The 17,209-nt window shown below is 50.9% G+C and overlaps 1 protein-coding gene across 1 annotated transcript in view; it reads right to left on the bottom strand.

Moving 5' to 3' along the window:
* Window positions 1–17,209, bottom strand: part of VPS41 (VPS41, HOPS complex subunit) — a 191,603-nt gene that overhangs the window by 8,677 nt on the left and 165,717 nt on the right. Inside the window, exons 24-27 of the mRNA XM_027835943.1 lie at window positions 15,419–15,559; window positions 10,443–10,579; window positions 687–786; window positions 555–599 (exon numbers count right to left, since the gene is read on the bottom strand). Coding sequence (XP_027691744.1) covers window positions 555–599; window positions 687–786; window positions 10,443–10,579; window positions 15,419–15,559 — 423 coding nt within the window. The remainder of the gene's footprint in view (window positions 1–554; window positions 600–686; window positions 787–10,442; window positions 10,580–15,418; window positions 15,560–17,209) is intronic.

Below are 17,209 nucleotides of genomic sequence, written 5' to 3' on the forward strand. Positions count from 1 at the left end.
GGGGGCCGAGGGCCGAGGAGGAGGGAGGGGGAGCAGAGCGTGCCCAGCACTTGGGGGGCCGAGGGCCGAGGAGGAGGGTGGGGGCACAGGCTCAGAAGGCAGCGCAGTGACTGTGGGGCAGGATTGTACCAGAATTACTCCGTGGCACACAGGAAGTACTTTCTTACTAAGCACTCTCCCCTAGGTAGGTCTGAGGTGCCCGGGACACTTCTCTATGCCACGTGCGCACTACTGACGTCGAGCATTTGGACTGAGCTTAAGGTTTGCAGAGGGTTGTGTGTGCTCCCTCACTTCACCCTCCCAACAACCCCGGGAGGTCGGTGCCTTTATTGTTACCCCCATTTTGCAGATGAAGAAACAGAGGCCCCAGGAGTGTAAGTGACTCGTCCAGCCAGGAAGTGTCTGAGGCGGGCTTTGGACCCAGGTCTTCCCGACTCCAGGCCCCGCCCCGCCACCTGCTGATGATGGACCGCCCATGTGGCCCGAGCCGGGAAGCAGCACCCCTCAATCTTTCCCCCAAGGAAGCCCCCGTCTCTTCTCCTGGAGCATCTTACCTGAAGGAAGAACAGGGGAGAGACAGGACTCACAGATGTTTTCTTCTGCAAGGAAACAGAGAGAGTTAGCGTCCTTCCCTGGCTGCCCTGCCCGGAGGCGGCGGCTCCCACGCCAGGACTGGGGTCACCCACCATCGACCAGGACGCCTTTCATCTGCGTGCGGTGCATTTTCTTCAGGAGGGACAAAGAGTCGGCCACCAGGATCTTCTTGCAGCCTTCGCGGAGGAGAATCTAGGGGACACAGTGACAAGCGTCCGTTTGTCAGAAATCTAAGAAGAGAAAGCTGCATGCGCAGCCTGGAGAGAGACTACCAAGGAGCCTGCTGGCCACCCTCACAAACCAGGGCCACAGTGACTCTCCCGTTCTCAGCATGGGGCCTCGCTTCCTCCAACGCCACCTAGGGCTCCCTTGTACCGATCAGGTCAGATCGATCCGGCTAGAGATGGGGGTTCTAGGATTGTGCATGCTTGGGCCCCCCAGTACTTGGAAAAGGAGAATTTTGTTCTTGCAACGCACTTAGACTGCCTACCAAATGCCAGCATGAGGGCAAGTGGCTTGAGAAGGAGAGGGACAGCTCTGTGTGCCAGGTGGGTGAAACCACTGCCCCCCCACTCCCTGCCTCGATCCTGGGAGAGCCAGCCCAGAACTCTGTGCCTGAGAGCCCTGGGATCAGCTGTGCCTCGCAGACCCCCTGCTCATCTTCCAGCCTCGCCCCCAGAGCCGCCATCCAGGGGACCCGACAATTCCCTCTAAACACACTGCAGACCCTGCCTCGTCCTCAGCAGCCACCGAAGCCCCAGGAAAGAAAATGCTTGAAACTAAAACCATCCGCACTGCCGAACGGCTCCAGGCCGGGAGAAACACCGAAATGGGATCAAACAAGGTCTCCTTCAGGAGTCTTTGTCTGAAGAGGAGGGAGGAGAGGAAGAGGAAGAAAACTCATCAAAGGGAATAAAGAGAAAGCGTGGACACGCGGTCGGCCCCCTTTACACAATGGCGACTTTGCCTTTGACGCCGACAATGTGACGTGACTGTGGCAGCTGGACTTGATGAGGACGTTGAAAAAGACAAGTCATTAAAAGACATGGGAGCTGAGCCGATCGTCCACATCTTCCTTTCTCACGACAATAAAACCTTTCCTTTCCCTCAGAGGAACGAGCCCGCCTTTAGTTGCCAACCATTTCCTCTTTGTGGAAGGCCTGGTCCCTCTTCTCCTCTTTGATTTAATCAGAGCAGACTCTTGAGAAGTCCCTGGGAGGTCAGTTTGGACTGCCTGGGGCTGCCCAGACCTAACCTGGCCTGGCCTCAGGGCTCTCGTGGAGGCCCAGAAGGCCAGCTCAGGAAGCCCCCACCTGCCCCGGGTTCACACTAATGCTCCTGAGGCTCCTTGGCTCAATGCTAGGTGGTTGCTATCTACAGTCAAACACACCCACACCAGAGCAAATGCCTCCTGGGCCTGGAAACGCAGCCCACAAAATGAGGTTAAAATCAGCCCGGCAGGGGTGCCCGCACGAGGGCCACTAGGACACGGTCTACAGAGAGCTGCCTTGGGTCCCCCCTTCCGACTACCTGACTGGGCGACCCTGGGTGAGGACCTTCACTGCCCCACATCTTCAGCTGCCGAGCAGGTGCTGCCAGGCTGGGGCAGATCAGGCGCAGCCCAAACCAAGGTCCCCCGAGTCAGTCACTGCCCCGCCACAGCTCAGCAGTGGGCTCCCCTTGGAAAGAAACACCTTCTGAATGGGTATCATGAGGCTGAGACCCTCGAGAGCTGGGGCTGCACAGCTCTAGGCCCCCAGGAATTCATGCAGGCTTGCTCTGCCCCTTGATCTAGGAACCACTTGCCGAACACACTTTGTAGTTGAGAACGCCCATTGGCAGGGATGTGGGCCATTCCAACGGTAGCTCCTGAGCGGCGCGGCAGAAGCAAGCCCTCTCTCCCCCTGTCCTCACCCCACCCACCCTGGGCAATGAAGGAGAGACCCTCAAGGTGGAGGCGTATCTATGTCCACTGCCCCCTCCGAACCCACTGAGCCCCAAAGCACTACTGCCTTTGCCAGTACTTTGGCGACAGAACAATCAATGCTACAGCCTCTTCTGAACAGAGCAGCACAAACACGCTTCTTTCGGCTGAAGACCTCAAAACAGAATCTGGCAGAGACGGTGTCCAGGAGAAGGGTCTTGCCTAGCTTCTAGCACCGTGAGAAAGAACAAGCATTACCTCTCTACTGTGCGACCAATTCTGAAGGTCTTTGTTCCTCAGGCTTCTACAGAACCTACTGAGAAAAGAATTAAAAGGATTTTTCTGAAAAGGAATTATGACTCCATCCAGAGAAATACACATTACATCTAAGGGGATATGGAGGAAAGAAAAAAAAAAGTAACGTCACAAAAAGAGTCAGGAAGAACGTAAGAGAAATACTAATAAAATGAACTTTGGAGAAGTCCTTGAAAACCCATTTCAAAAACGTACTGGTGTGAGGTGTGAAGACATGGAACCGAAGTAACTATGGACGCTTGGTCTGGATAGGAGGCACACAGCCACTGTCTCAGTATACTGTGTGGAAGTGCTATCAGATCCGCCGTTTGACCCCAGAAAAAGATTGTGGCTTAAAGAAAGGCCCGACTACCTAACCTGTCCAAGAGGGGAATGGGATGACTTGGAAGGTAAGGGGCTCCCCATCGCTGGTGGGTTCCAAGGGGAGGCTGGATTTCCTACGTCAGGGAAGTCACTAGACAAGCTCTGAGGTTGCTTCAAAGTCTGAAATTCCATGATTCCCAACCCAAGAACACAAAAGCAGGTCAGTCTGCGTAGTAGGAAACTTCACAAAGAGCTGGTGCCTCCTTCTGAATGGGCGACCGAGCCACAAGCCGTGCGATGGTGAAGGTCTGAAGGCCTGTGTGGAAGAGGGGGTTTGAAAGACTCAGCCCATTTGAATGTGAGATGAATTAGATGAGCTGATAACGGATTCATAAGAAGAAGGTAACCAAGGGGAAGATCTGAATGGATTGAAAGGAAATAGCAGAGATTGGAATGAGCCATAGGAGAGCTCAGGTCAACAGAAAATCGGAGATTTCTCAATGTGAAAGATGAAACAGGAAAGAAAAATACACACAGAGACAGAACCATCTGTTCAGTGGGCTCTCACCTTTCTAAAAAGATGCTGGTAGCGCCTCTCTCCGAAAAAAGTGCAGCAATCACAGTTTTGTTACTGGGGAAAGGAACTCTATTCAGAAACGAGCATCCATGGGAATGAAAAGCCATGAATGTCACAAATGGAGCTTCTTACGTGCCTTTCTTAATATAATCAAAACCTCAGGTATAAAATCATGCAAATGCAGGCAGATTTCACCCTTCATTCTGGTATCAGGCAAGCTTATGAGATAATCCGGTAACTACTGGTAGAAAACATCCATTTAGTGCATGTGGATAAGTAACAATCTGAAGAAAATCAAAGGAAGGACAATTTCAAGAAAGATAATACGGAACGATTACAAGTCAGTATCACATCATTCAGGCATTGGTTTTGGTGCCATGGTACGTATGTCATGAAAACAACAGACCCAAAGAACTTGCTACTATATATTCCCCCAGACAGTAAAGGCAGAGGGTGAATGGGAAGAAGCAGTGTGGGCTGATCCACCATTTTTTCTTCCTTAATTTTATACTTTCTTTTGACTGCCTCTGCTTTACCAGCTTATCTTAAACCATTTAACCTGTTCTCAGAAACCTGGGCCAACTCTCCCTCTCCCACCCATGTCCCACTCAAATATGTAGTCATCTAGAAACTCAGTGACAGGGTGCTCTGCCATCCTCTATGTCTTTTAAAAACACTGGACCTTGGGTTAACTCCTCCTTCAACCTCTGATGTGCTATCACTTGGACAAAGACCCTGTGCTGAGTGGGAGCAGTAGGTAGAATTCACCCTAATTTTAAGGAGAAGGTTTGTCCTATCTTGTCTGATGCTGTCATCAATCAACTAGGGCAATATCGTCCAGGTGACCACTACAATGGGGTCCAATACCCTAAGAGCTCTCACCACAGAATCTGTCCAAGCGGCAGTGAGCACATCAGTGGGATGCAGGAGGACTTGATGCTAGGGGAGGCTCAGAGATGCATTCTCTCCTGCTGAGAGATCTCAGAAGGAGCCGTTTCCAGAGCCTTCGTAGGCTCATAGAGAAGGGCTCAGCTCTACAGCTGAAGGGGACCTCAGCATCCAACCCTCTCATTTGTAAAACGAGGAGAAGGAGCACAGGAAGGTGACATGACTGATGGTCCATAAAGTCCACACGACCTCATTGGATTCTCACAAGGACCCTGGGTGAAGCCTCTGTGTTATGTGTCCATTATTCCACCTAAGGGTCTCCCTTTCCCAACGCACTCACCCAGAGGTCCCCTTCACTCATGTTCTCATCATGCTTTGGTTTCACAAAGCATGCAAACATCAGTAGCCATTTTAGAGACAGAAGAACCGAACTGATTTGCACCAAGTCACATGGCAGGTCAATGGCTGATGGGACTTGTCCAGGGCCTCTGATCCCAAGGCCAGGGCTTGCTCTTCTGTGCCACAGGGTTGTGATGCACCCCAATGAGTGTAACTAAAACACCGTGCCTCTGACTCCAAAATCCCCTCTGAAATCTGACGGGTTGATGGAGCTTCCTGTTCTCCCCTCCCCCCTCCTTCGTCCCTTCTCCAAACCTGCCCATTTCTGCTGAGGTCACCTCCCCATCATCTTGGGATCCTCCCTCTCCTTTATGCTGCCATAGCCAATCCACCACCAAGACTTGTCAATCCTACCTCAACAACACCCCTTGTATCCATCCCCTTCTCTCCACTGCCCTGCTCACGACTCTGGAGACTTGCCTGGACTACCTGAATCGCCTCCTAATTGGCCCCCTACTTCCAGTCTGCCTGCTCTACCCTACCAAGCTACCAAAATAATATTCCCGAAGTATGGGCCTAACCACACCACCTACCTGCCTGAATGCCTCTCAGGATGAAGCCAAAGTCTTTTCCAAAGCATTTCAGGTTCTCTACAATCTGGCCTCCCTTAGCAGTCTAGTCTATTCTAGCCAAAACCTTCCGTGTTTCAGCCATGCTGGAAACTGGACTTGGAAACAGAAAGAGCTTTCCCTCCCAGGAATCACTTTTGTCATCTGATGATGGGTTGACCTCCATGGCCTCGAGGGTCCCTCTTAGCTCTCCCTGTATCCTCACATGATGGCGCCCTCCCTTGGTGATCTCCACGACATCTCCCTTGTCTACACTTTCCCGCGTAGACCTGTGGCCCGCAATGACAGTGCCCCCTTATTCCCTCCTCCTGGAGTCTCTGTCTTCCTCAGGTGATGAAGGGATGCCCCACTTTGTTTTCCTTGTTCCATACTTATTTGGGCATGTTATACCTCCCAGGAGAAGACAAGCTTCCTGAGGGCAGGGGCTGCTCTGCTTTTCTGTTTTGTTCTCTATGACCGATGCCTGGCACATCAGAGGTTCCAACAGCAAGCACACGTTGAACAGAACTCAGCCACAAGGAGTGACTCCTCACCGTTTTCCTTGACGATTGCTCTGTAGTTCACTTTCCCTTTTTTACAAGGTCAAGCAAAGGCAGACACCATCAAGCATCATCACTTCACCACTTTGGGAGTGGGGTTTCTCATCACGCTCCATGGACACGCTTCTCTCAGCGACATCCACAGCTAATTCCTATCGCCTCAACCAGGGTAACTGCCCTCCTCTCCCACAAACCCTCCAATGAATGAGAGTCCTTCCTTCCACCAGATCTCCCATGTGGTAGACACCAATGAGCTCTCAGGCTGCCATCTCTTTCTCCTTCAATCTCCCAACATGGCCAGCCCATCTCTTTTTTCTGATCCTATGTTTTGTGGATTATATTCCTTCTGCTCTTTGCTGAGCATAATCTTCACTGGAAACATTATCCTCACTGGAGAAATTATCCTCGCTGCATATCTCTTCCCTGCCCTTTGGGTCACCCATAACAAGGATAAATTGGCCAGCTGCATTGTGCTATGACTTGTAACCATGCAGCAACACCAGGAGAATTCTAGTTAACAAGGGCAATCTGTGGGTCAGGGAGCAGATAACAAGCATCTTACATCCATGTTTTTACTCTCAGAGTTATTAGGCCAACCTCACTAGAGGAGTCACGGATCACCCAGAGGAAGCCCTGTAATGTATCCTGGGACTTGTGGTCATTGGCACAGTATCAGCTACAAAAAGGGCTGGGGGGACATCACAAGTTATCAGGAAGCCCTCTTCCCTTTCAACTCAGTGCAGGCACCCTGCATGATGGGGGTGACCCCCTCCTGTGAATACATGTCTCCTCCCTTTTTGCTTCACTTAATACTGGTCATCAGTGTTACCACAGAGATTGATTCTGTGCTGGTATTTCTTTGGGGAATACTGACAAGCTTGGGAGGCTCACTGTAGGAGGAGAATGCTTCACGGTGCTGACATCTTCACAGAGAATAAACTCCTATAGGAGAACATGAGGATAACGGGTTGAGCCGGCACGGCACGTCTGGTCCAACACTCTCTTTTTACAGAAAGGGAAACCGAGGCCCAAGGAGGAGCCCAGACCCTGCCTCTTTGTCTATTTCCTCTCCGTTTTTCAGCCTCATCAGCCCGTTTGCCTTGCTCATCATGAAGCAATTCCAATGTCATCTTTATCACAGAATCAGAGAATTTCAGGGTAAGTGGGCCCAAAGAGCTCATCTATTCTAGTCCCCGGCATCTCTGTGGGGGCCTTCCCAAGCCAGCTGTCCCTAGCCAGCTTCTTTACCCAACCCTGAGAAGATCTTTATCTATTAAGAAGAGGGTCTCCCAAGGGACAGGTATTGGCTTCCAGGACACACTGCAAGGTCTCCCTGCAGGACTTCAGAGGTTTCTGACACCGTAAAATTGGGCATCCCTCCCAAGGGCAATTCTCCACAGCAGAACCAAGCCAGAACATTCCCCCCATGCCCAAGATCTCTCTTCACAGACGTGCACGGAGAGGCCCCATCCTAAGATAATGCCCCCACACAGACTGCACCAGCCAGGAGGATTCTCTTGGGCATCCTCTCCTTTGTAACAAGCCCCAGAATGGACCAACTGTCCCTCCAGAGCTCTGCCTGCTCAGCATTGCCATGGCGCGGGGGGATCTTCAGGCACTTGCCCCTTCCAGACTAGATAACTCAGCACTCTGGATGTGGTTAAGCTTCTGTGCTGTAAGAAATGACAAGGGGGATGAAGTCAGAAAACCCTGGGAAGACTTGCATGAACCGAGGAAGCAGGAGAACACTGTACGCAGTAACAGCAACATTGTAACGATGACCGGAGGTGAAAGACTGGGCCGCTCTGATAGACAACAGTCCACGACAATTCCGAAGGATGCTGCCCCTCTCCAGAGATGGGACTGATGAACTCTGAGGGCAGAGGGCAGCAGACTCTTTTACTTTCTTTATCCTTCTTGTTTGTGTGTGCGTTTCATTGTGCAACATGGCTTATATGGAAATACGTTTTACTTGACTTTACATGTACAATCGATATCATATTGTCTGCCTTCTCAAGGGGTGGGGGAGAGGCAGGAGGGAGGGAGGTCAAAGATTTAAAAAATCAATGTTACATTTCAAAAAAATGTTATTGGGAAATAGTTAATGAAACAAAAATATATTTAAAATTTTTTAAAAAAATAGATGTGTAATGTAATCTCTTCTGAGTGTCTTTCAAGGGTAAGAGGGGGAAAGAACTGATGGGAACAAGTATTTACACACAGCACCTACTATGTGCAGGGCACTGTGCTAAGCCCTTTACAAATACTATTTCATTTGATCTTCACAACAACCCTGGAGGGTAGGGACTGATATTATCCCCATTTTACCATTGAGGAAACCGAGGCAGGCAGGCTCCAGGCCCAGCACTCTGTGCACCGTGGCACCTCCAGGAGCCTGTAGAGGCTGGGCTGCCTTTCTGGTACGGTATTTTAAAATGCAGTCACTGATAATTTGCTACATGGAATTTCTCTCCCTTTCTCTCTCTGACAAACTGACAAAACCATCAATCCACATTTGTTTTAATGCAGAAGTATGCCACAAAAAATTAATCCGTAAACAATTTACACACAATAGAGCCCGTAACTTTGGGCTTAGGAGAGTTACTAATAAAGCATGATTTATGGCAACGCAGAGGAGTCCCTGGTTCGGGACCAGATTCGAGTCTGCTCGGCCTTCCTGAGTTCTCTCCACAGTCCCTACACTGGGAAACTCAAGCTCGGCTGGAAGATGACGGATGGAGAACCAGATTCCAGGCAGGGCAGAAACATGAGGCAAGGGTACAGACAAAGAGGGAACACTGTGCGAGCGGAGACTGGCCCGAGTGCAGGGCTCTGCTGCGGTAAGTGGGGAGGCCACACTGGTTTCCTCTCCATCTCTCTTGAACTTGGAACATTCTGCACAGTTGGCCACACCCACTTTCTCTGGTGGGGACGAGATTCCCCAGACACCTCCACTCAGCTTCCTTCTCTGGCTTCGTCCCTGGGGCTATGAAGGGGAAGGACACAGGCCCTCAGCACCCTCTCGGGGAGCCTCACGACTCTCACTGGCCCCGACCTCTTCTCTCATAATTCTACCTTTCACAGTCTCAAGGTTTTTGTTTCTGAGAAAGAAATTCTTGTTCTGTTGAGGACCCCCCCCTTAGGGAGAAGGAAGACCAGTATAAAACAGGAAAAAGGTTTGCTTTTTGGGTTTTTTGAAGTGGCTACAATGATACAAATTAATGGCTAACCAAATACTGATGAACAGAACCTCTAAAGAGACAATCTATAAATAGCACATTGATAACGGACGCAAAGTCTGAACCAATGGGAATGCTCTCATGGTGCTCCTGACCCTGAGTCAAGGCTGATGGGGGCAAACCATTCAAGTGTCAGAAATCCTTCTCTAAAGGCGGAGCACCACGGTGTCTCTCTCTCTGTCTCGTGAGGCAACTGGGGTTAAGTGACTTGCTCAGAGTCACAGTAAGTGTTAGGTATCTGAGGCCGGATTTGAACTCAGGTCCTCCTGACTTCAGGGCTGGTGCTCTATTCATGGCACCACCCAGCTGCCCCCACCAGCATGTTTCTTACCCCAAGGCCTTTCCTATAGTCAAAGAAAACAAACTTGAAACGAGAAACAGAACAGAAACAATTCTCAGTGCTGACTGACGGACACTCTGAACAGTCTCCAAGAAGCAAATAAGGTAAAGCAGATACTGAGTGCACGGTCAAGTCAGGCATTACACACATCACTCAACGTCATTCCTATGATGTTGATTGTTGACTTTTGGATCTGGGAATGTGGAGAAAGCCCTTGGCGCCAAGTGGGCAGATTCCCCAAGGGAGGCGAAGGACAAAAGTCATTCAGGGAGGGAGGGCATGGAGCGGCCGCAGGGTGTCTGCACGATGACGAGATCAGACTGATCATAATTGAGCACGAGAAGAGATCTACCCTGAGTCCCAGACAAGGGAGTGACTTTCTCAAGGTCATGCTGGTAGAATCAGAATTAGGCCAGGTCATCTAAGAGTTTCTGTGGTTTGGAAACACAGAATCACCCAGCCGCTCAAGTGCTGACGTCGACACTGTCAGGCCGCGCGCTGCGGACAGTCCGTCCTGAGCCCTGCACGGGCGGCTGGTGCCCAGGCCTACACTCCCAGCCTTCATGAAAGCTCAGCAGCTCTCATGGCTGACGGTGCCAGGCGGACCCAGGGTCCCCCCCACGCCACGAAGGGTCAGGAAGAGACCGCTCACTGGACCAGAGCTCTGGCACCACACTTACGGACAACAAGGGCATTTCACCAGACAGCCAGGCAGCCTGGAGTCAGCTTTCTCTAGGCCAGGAGGGGTCACTTACTTGAAGGTTGTAGTCCTGCAGTATTTTCACCAGGGAATCTCTCAAGTTGGGAATCTCCATTCCTTCCTTAATTCGGTGAATGAGAAGAATCGGGTCAACGTGGGTGCCGATGTTGTTCAACAAGCCGGTGATGAATGCTGTTGGAACATGTTAACACATTCATCGTGTTCGACACAAAACTCCGCTAGTCCATCATGGAGGAGTCATAGTCACTGGGGAAACCAAGACACTGGCCCTGCCCCCTACAAGCTGACGAATGGGTGGGGGGAGATAAGCTGGCTGGACAAATGGCAGAAAACAAACCAGGGAGATCCGAAGGAGGGATCCTGGAGGAGGGGGAGGGGAGGGGGAAGGAAGGGGCACGGATACAGCGCCTACTGTGTGCCAGTGCTGTCCGAATCACATCTCCTTTGATCCTCATAATAACCCCGAGAGGTGGGTGCTGAAGGAGGAAACTCTCAACAGAGCAGGAGAAGCTCTGCATGCACGAGTGTGTGTGTGCATGTGTAAGCGTGCGTGCATGTGAGTGTATGAGTGTGCAAGTGTGCATGTGAGTGTAATTGATTGCAAAACTTATGTAGGTGAGCACGTGAGTGGGAGTGCATGTAAGTGTGCTGTGTGTACGAGTGTATGCGAGTGTGAGCGTGTAAGTGTGTATGAGTATCTAAGTGCACATGTGAGTGGGTATGTGTGCTTATGAGTCTGCATGCATATGTATGAGTATGAGAATATGTGTGTGTGCACGTATTAGTCCATGCATGAACGTATGTGTAAGTATGCATGCACGTGAGTGTGCCTCTATGTGAGTTTGAATGTGCATGTGTGTTTGTGTAAGAGTGCATACGTGTGTGAGTGTAGATGAGGGTGCACACGTGAGGGTATGCATGTATGAGAGGGTGCGTGTAGTTGAGGGTTCAAGAATGAGGGATAACGAGTGAGAGTGGGTCAAGAAAGTGAAGAGGAAGGATGATATTGGAGGGTGAGGACGGTTTGGTCTGGCCTGAGTGCTGAGCCCACAAGAAGCAGAGAGTGAGCCATGGTCATAGTGCCAGGTCTGCCGGAGACCTTCAGTGACCCTGAGGGTTTCAGTAGGGGGTCAGGCGTGATCAGGTGTGTTGGCAGCTGCCAACACGGTGATTCAGGGAAGCTGTGCTCAGGGCTGTTGTGCCAGGCACAGGGGAAGCATCTGGCTGGGTGGAATGTCCTCTGACGGACAAAGGCTGGCCTCAACCCAGCTGACGTGGGGCAAATCTGGCTTAGCAACAAGAGAGGAGCTGCCTTTGGTTGCCAGGCTCTGTGGGTGGCTGGTCACCATTCCCCTCCCACAGGTGCTGTCTGATCTGTGGTGGGGCAGATCCATGCTGGGAAACAGAAGAGGAGTGGAGCAGGAGGCTCCAGGGTCTCTCTTTCTCTGTGCTTCTCCAGCTCCCACATCGATTGGTGTATCAAGACTATGCCTGCTACCAGGGAGGGCAGATATGCCCCCTGCCCCCTCCCTCGGGGGTGTCCCTCAAGGCTCTCCTGGCAGGCTCCTTCTCTCTCTTCCTTGTCACAACGAGCTGGTTAGCTCTCCACTTCTGCAGCTTTGCCTATCATGTCCTCTCTGTCCAGCTCTGACCGCCTAAGTAAGTTCCGGCCCTATGTTTCCAGTTGTTTGTGGGACATCTCCAGGTGGGATGTCCCACGAGCACCTCACCCCACAGGGGCTAAAACGGACTCATGCGCTTCCCTGACAATCATACCCTTTCTCGAATTTCCTAGCACTGCCATCTCCCAGAGACACTGAAAGTTCAGATAAATGCAGGGGGAAGAAACAGATGGAAACCAAGGAAGATGAGCAGAGAGGGAGGAGAAGAACAGGACAACAGATGCCCAGGAAGGAGAATCCCTGAGCCCCAGCACTGGGGAGGACCCTGTTGGACATCGACCAGGCCACCTCTTGTCTGTATCCTGCACCTTGTCAGGATGTTTCTGGCCAGAAATGAGCCATTCCCTCCTGTTCTGGGGCAGCTTTCTGTGTGCTGGGACACTTTGACACTGACTCACTTGCCTCTCTGTAATTCCTCTCACTGGTCTCAATTTTCCCTCCTGGAACCACGAAGGGCACGTCTAACTCTTTCTCTACATGCGAGACTGTCAGAGGATTATAACGCAGACACCTGGGCTTGCATCTCCAGGCTAACCATCCCCAGCTCCTTTAAGAAATCTTCACAGGGCACGAATAGGAGGCCCTCTATCTTCCTGTTTCTTCTTCTCTGAAGAGTCTTCAGTTTACCAACATACCCTCAAAAACGGGACACTAGACCCGATATACCATCAATGCACCAGATGTGTCCTCATCAGGACAAGATGACTAGAAAAGGGAGGGTGAAAATGCTTCAGAAGCACCACAGGAAGATGAGGACTGAGAAGAGGCCGTGGTACCTGGCAATCAGGAGAATCCTGGTGACCTTAGACAGAGAGATTTCAGTAGAGCAGTGAGGATGGAAGCCAGGTACCGATGGGCTAAGATGAGGACTGAGAAGCGGCCATGGTACCTGGGAATCAGGAGAATCCTGGTGACCTTAGACAGAGGGATTTCAGTAGAGCAGTGAGGATGGAAGCCACGTACCGATGGTCTAAGATGAGGAGTGAGAAGAGGCCACGGTACCTGGCAATCAGGAGAATCCCAGTGACCTTGGACAGAGGGATTTCAGTAGAGCAGTGAGGACGGAACCTAGGTACTGATGGTCTAAGATGAGGAGAAGAGGCCGTGGTACCTGGCAATCAGGAGAATCCCGGTGACCTTGGACAGAGGGGTTTCAGTAGAGCAGTGAGGATGGAAGCCAGGTACCGATGGGCTAAGATGAGGACTGAGAAGCGGCCATGGTACCTGGGAATCAGGAGAATCCCGGTGACCTTGGACAGAGGGATTTCAGTAGAGCAGTGAGGACAGAACCCAGGTACCGATGGTCTAAGATGAGGAGTGAGAAGAGGCCGTGGTACCTGGCAATCAGGAGAATCCTGGTGACCTTGGACAGAGGGGTTTCAGCAGAGCAGTGAGGAGGAAGCCAGGTACCGATGGGCTAAGATGAGGACTGAGTACCTGGCAATCAGGAGAATCCCAGTGAATTTGGACAGAGAAGTTTCAGTAGAACAGAGAGGACAGAAGCCAGGTACCAATGGGCTAAGATGAAGATTGAGAACCTGGCAATCAGGAGAATCCCGGTGACCTTAGACAGAGGGGTTTCAGTAGAGCTGTGAGGACGGAAGCCAGAGATTGATCGTCTTTCTAGAAGTGTGCCCGTGAAGACGAGCGAGGCTGGATGAGAACCGGAGCAGGGTTCTCCTGGGCTTCGGAGGCCCTGGACAGGTTTGTGGTTTGTGGCCAAGGGACCACAAGGTGGCATTCCTAGTTCTTCTCTTCCTCCTCTAGTCTCCGCGTGTGACATTCTGCGTATTCTTGGTAGAATCTGAGCTCCCAAAGATTAATAAATGCCTATGGATTGCCTAGTAAATATTTGCTAAATCTGTGGAATAAAGAGGCTGGGAAAAGAAATGACTGACACAATTTTCAGAAAAGACCAAGGGGTCAGGATGAAGACGCAGGTAGGGAAGGGGTCAGCCTGGGCCAAGAGGCATCCTCTATCTCCTCCTCTGGGACTAGAAGGAAGTATGGAGGAGGGCAGAGGACACAGCGATGCAATGAGGCACAGGAGAGGAGACAGGAGAGAATCTGAATTGAATGCAATCTTCCCAGAAATACATGAGTCAAGGTCATCTGCTTGAGGAAGAGAGAGAAGTCTGGCAAAGACCAACGAAGAGACTGGGACCGAGTATCGCAAGGCAAGCGTGAGAGCCCAGCTGCAGCTGGACAGCACCCAGTTTGACTGGACCCAGAGAACATGGTCTTTTGGACTTTGTCCAGAAGTATTCAGTAGGACTTTGAAATAGGAATGGGGAAGATGGACAGTGGGGGCTTGTCCAAGGCTAGACATCAGCAGCAAAGGGAGAGGGGAAGGTCAAAGAACAAGAGACTCAAGAAGAGAAGAAAGTGCATTGCTGACATGGCGGCCACTAGGGAGCAGACAGCGAAAGAATCAAAGGGAAACTGGGACAGGGCGGCTGCACTGGGTCCCAGGAGGAGGAACCAACGGGCCATCTAAGGAGGGAGAGTCCGGGGCAGGTTGAGGCCGCGAAAGTCAAGCAGTGAAGTGACAGTTGAGGCCGAAGGGGGACCCCACCTTTGGTGGCTGAGATCAAGTGAAGACAGATAGGAAACACCTCAGAAATCCCACACTCTTTCTAAGAGGTTAGCTTTGTCTGATTTCCTAAGAATGGACCTCCCCAGGCCATGAGAGAAAACCCCAAACCTGCCACAGACCAAATGTCTGATCGCAGAGAACAACTTAAATCAGATGCTGGAATTAACACGCATCAAAGGAGAGCTTTTCATTTGAAAAATTAAAATTTCTTCCCATGGGGCTATAGCTCTGCTGCCTCTTTTTCAGCTTGGCTTAGCAAGGCAGCTTTGACAAGAGTTTCTAGTAAATTCTGAAATGAGCCAGGTGCAGTTTAAACAAAAAAATCTGCTTTATTTCATCACACCAGGTCTTAAGGTGTTTCCCTCCTCTTAGAGGGGTGGGGAGATAAGATTTAGGGAAAGCCTCCTACCCCAAATGGAAAAGGCCAAACCCTACAGCGGGCTGTCGGACTTCAGGTCAGTAGTAAGACCATTGAACCAACACCGGCCTGCTGGTCAGCAGAGCCTACCAGAGAACAGCAGGGCCGGCACAGTGATAGGACATGAGGGCAGGGGCCAATCTCTCATTTCAGAATGCTGAAACTCCAGCTTCCAAATACGAACCAGGCTACGCAGCAAAGATGTCTATCCATAAAGAGTCCAGGAGGCTACTCAGGGTTACACACCATCCTTAATCTCTCTCTCTCTCTCTCTCTCACACACACACGCACACACGCACACCCACTCGGCTTACGTGGCTTGTCGATGGAGTACAAAATCAGGTCCTCCCACAGCTCGGCGTCATCATGCTCCTTGGCGAAGTCGATGGCTTTGTCGACGTCATGCAGCTCCTCCATGATCATCTTCAGGGCACTCCGGCTGTTCCCCATTCTGCCTGTGGGCAGGAAGGTGACCAGGTGTCACTCGGCACATCTCAATGACTCTTTGGGAGAGTGAAAAGCGAGGGGCCTTTACCTTATGCGACATTTATCTAATAAACAGCCTATGGCTTCCCTGGACAGCATGGGCATGCTCTACTAGGACCAGGGCTTGCCGGACTCCATCTCTTCCTTGTCTTCCTCGTAGGGTGTGCTGCGTCTACACTAGCACAGCTAAGCCTGTGACAAGCCCCAGTAACTCCTGGGAAATCTCTTTTCAAAGAGACAATTCCCAAAACAAAGAGTTTAAAGTTGAATCTGACGGGTCGCAGCACTTTACTTAGGAGGAAAAGGTGACCCAAGAGTGAGGGAGCTTGGGCAAGGTCACCCAGGGGGCAAGCAGCGGCAGCAGAGCAGGAACTGGAAGGGATGGGCCGCCACGACCAGCTCAGGGCTCTCCTGGCCCTTTATCTCTGGAGCGATCCCAGAACCGGCGACCTCAGAGGCCATCAGGTCCAGCCTCCTCCAACGACAGGCACAGAACCCTAGGGTCCAGAAATACGAAGCCACTTGTCCAAGCTCACAGAGGGATTAAGGCAGAGAACCAGAATTAGAACCGAGGTCTTCAAACTCCAAATCCAATTAAGAGGGTCTCAATTTCTCTGCCCCAGTGTGGTGTGTAGGGGCCGCGTGAAGCTACCTAACAAAAGGAGACACAGGGTGCTTCCTCACCACCCCGGCTGTTCATGAAACAAGCTTGCCGAGGACATTCACAAAAGCTTTTTGGCTCATGAATTGGAAGCTTCATTGAGTAAGCCACCAGTGACAAATGTTACTAAGAGTTACCAACAGATGATTTAGGTAATTTCTAAATGAGAATTAACGGTGAGGGATGGGGGATGGGGAGAGCAGGGGAACAAAGCACAAGCCATATGAACATCAGAGGGTGTAGTGGAAAAAGTCCTGGGTTCAAATCGTGGCTCTGCTGCTTATCATCTCAGTGACTCGGTGACAAGTCAGTAACTTGTTTGGGAACTCAGTTTCCTCTCTGTAAAAATAACCTAGAAGCTCCCTTGACACTCTGATTCTGAATGTGTCCCCTTATGTTTTCTCTAGGCCTTAGTTTCTCTGTCTGTAAACTGATCTGTAGATTGGCCTAAGTGGTCTGCAAACCCCTTTCTATCTTCAAGATTCTGTGATTATAAAAAAAAATCTACGTTCAACGAAGAATATACTTGGGAATCAAATGGCCCCGGCTGAGACCGTGTTTTTGAAAAATGAAGGTTCCGATGCCACAAAAGTCGACACTCGTGCGTCCGTCTGTTCCAAAGAACTCGAGGACCACTGACATTGAGCTTGGAGGGACCCTCAGAGGCCCCCACTTTACAGAGAGGAAACTGAGGCCAGAGAAGAGGTGCCACTTGCACAAGACCTCACAGGTCAGGATAGATCATCTAACCCCGAATCCAGCATTCTACATCAAACATGAGGCCAGAAGAAATTTCTGTGAAGCTTTTGGTCACCCTGAGATTCGGGCTATGTTGACTTTGCTCCTTTTTCTGTCTTGATCTGGTTTCCAAGAGGATCATTTCATCCTTTCCATGAAGCTGTGACTCGTGTGGGCCCCAGGCAGGTGCTGATGTCAAAGGGCCAGGAAGGGCTCGGGA

The sequence above is a fragment of the Vombatus ursinus genome, unplaced genomic scaffold (genome assembly GCF_900497805.2).
Source record: "Vombatus ursinus unplaced genomic scaffold, bare-nosed wombat genome assembly UNPS02014817.1, whole genome shotgun sequence".
NCBI lineage: Eukaryota > Metazoa > Chordata > Mammalia > Diprotodontia > Vombatidae > Vombatus > Vombatus ursinus.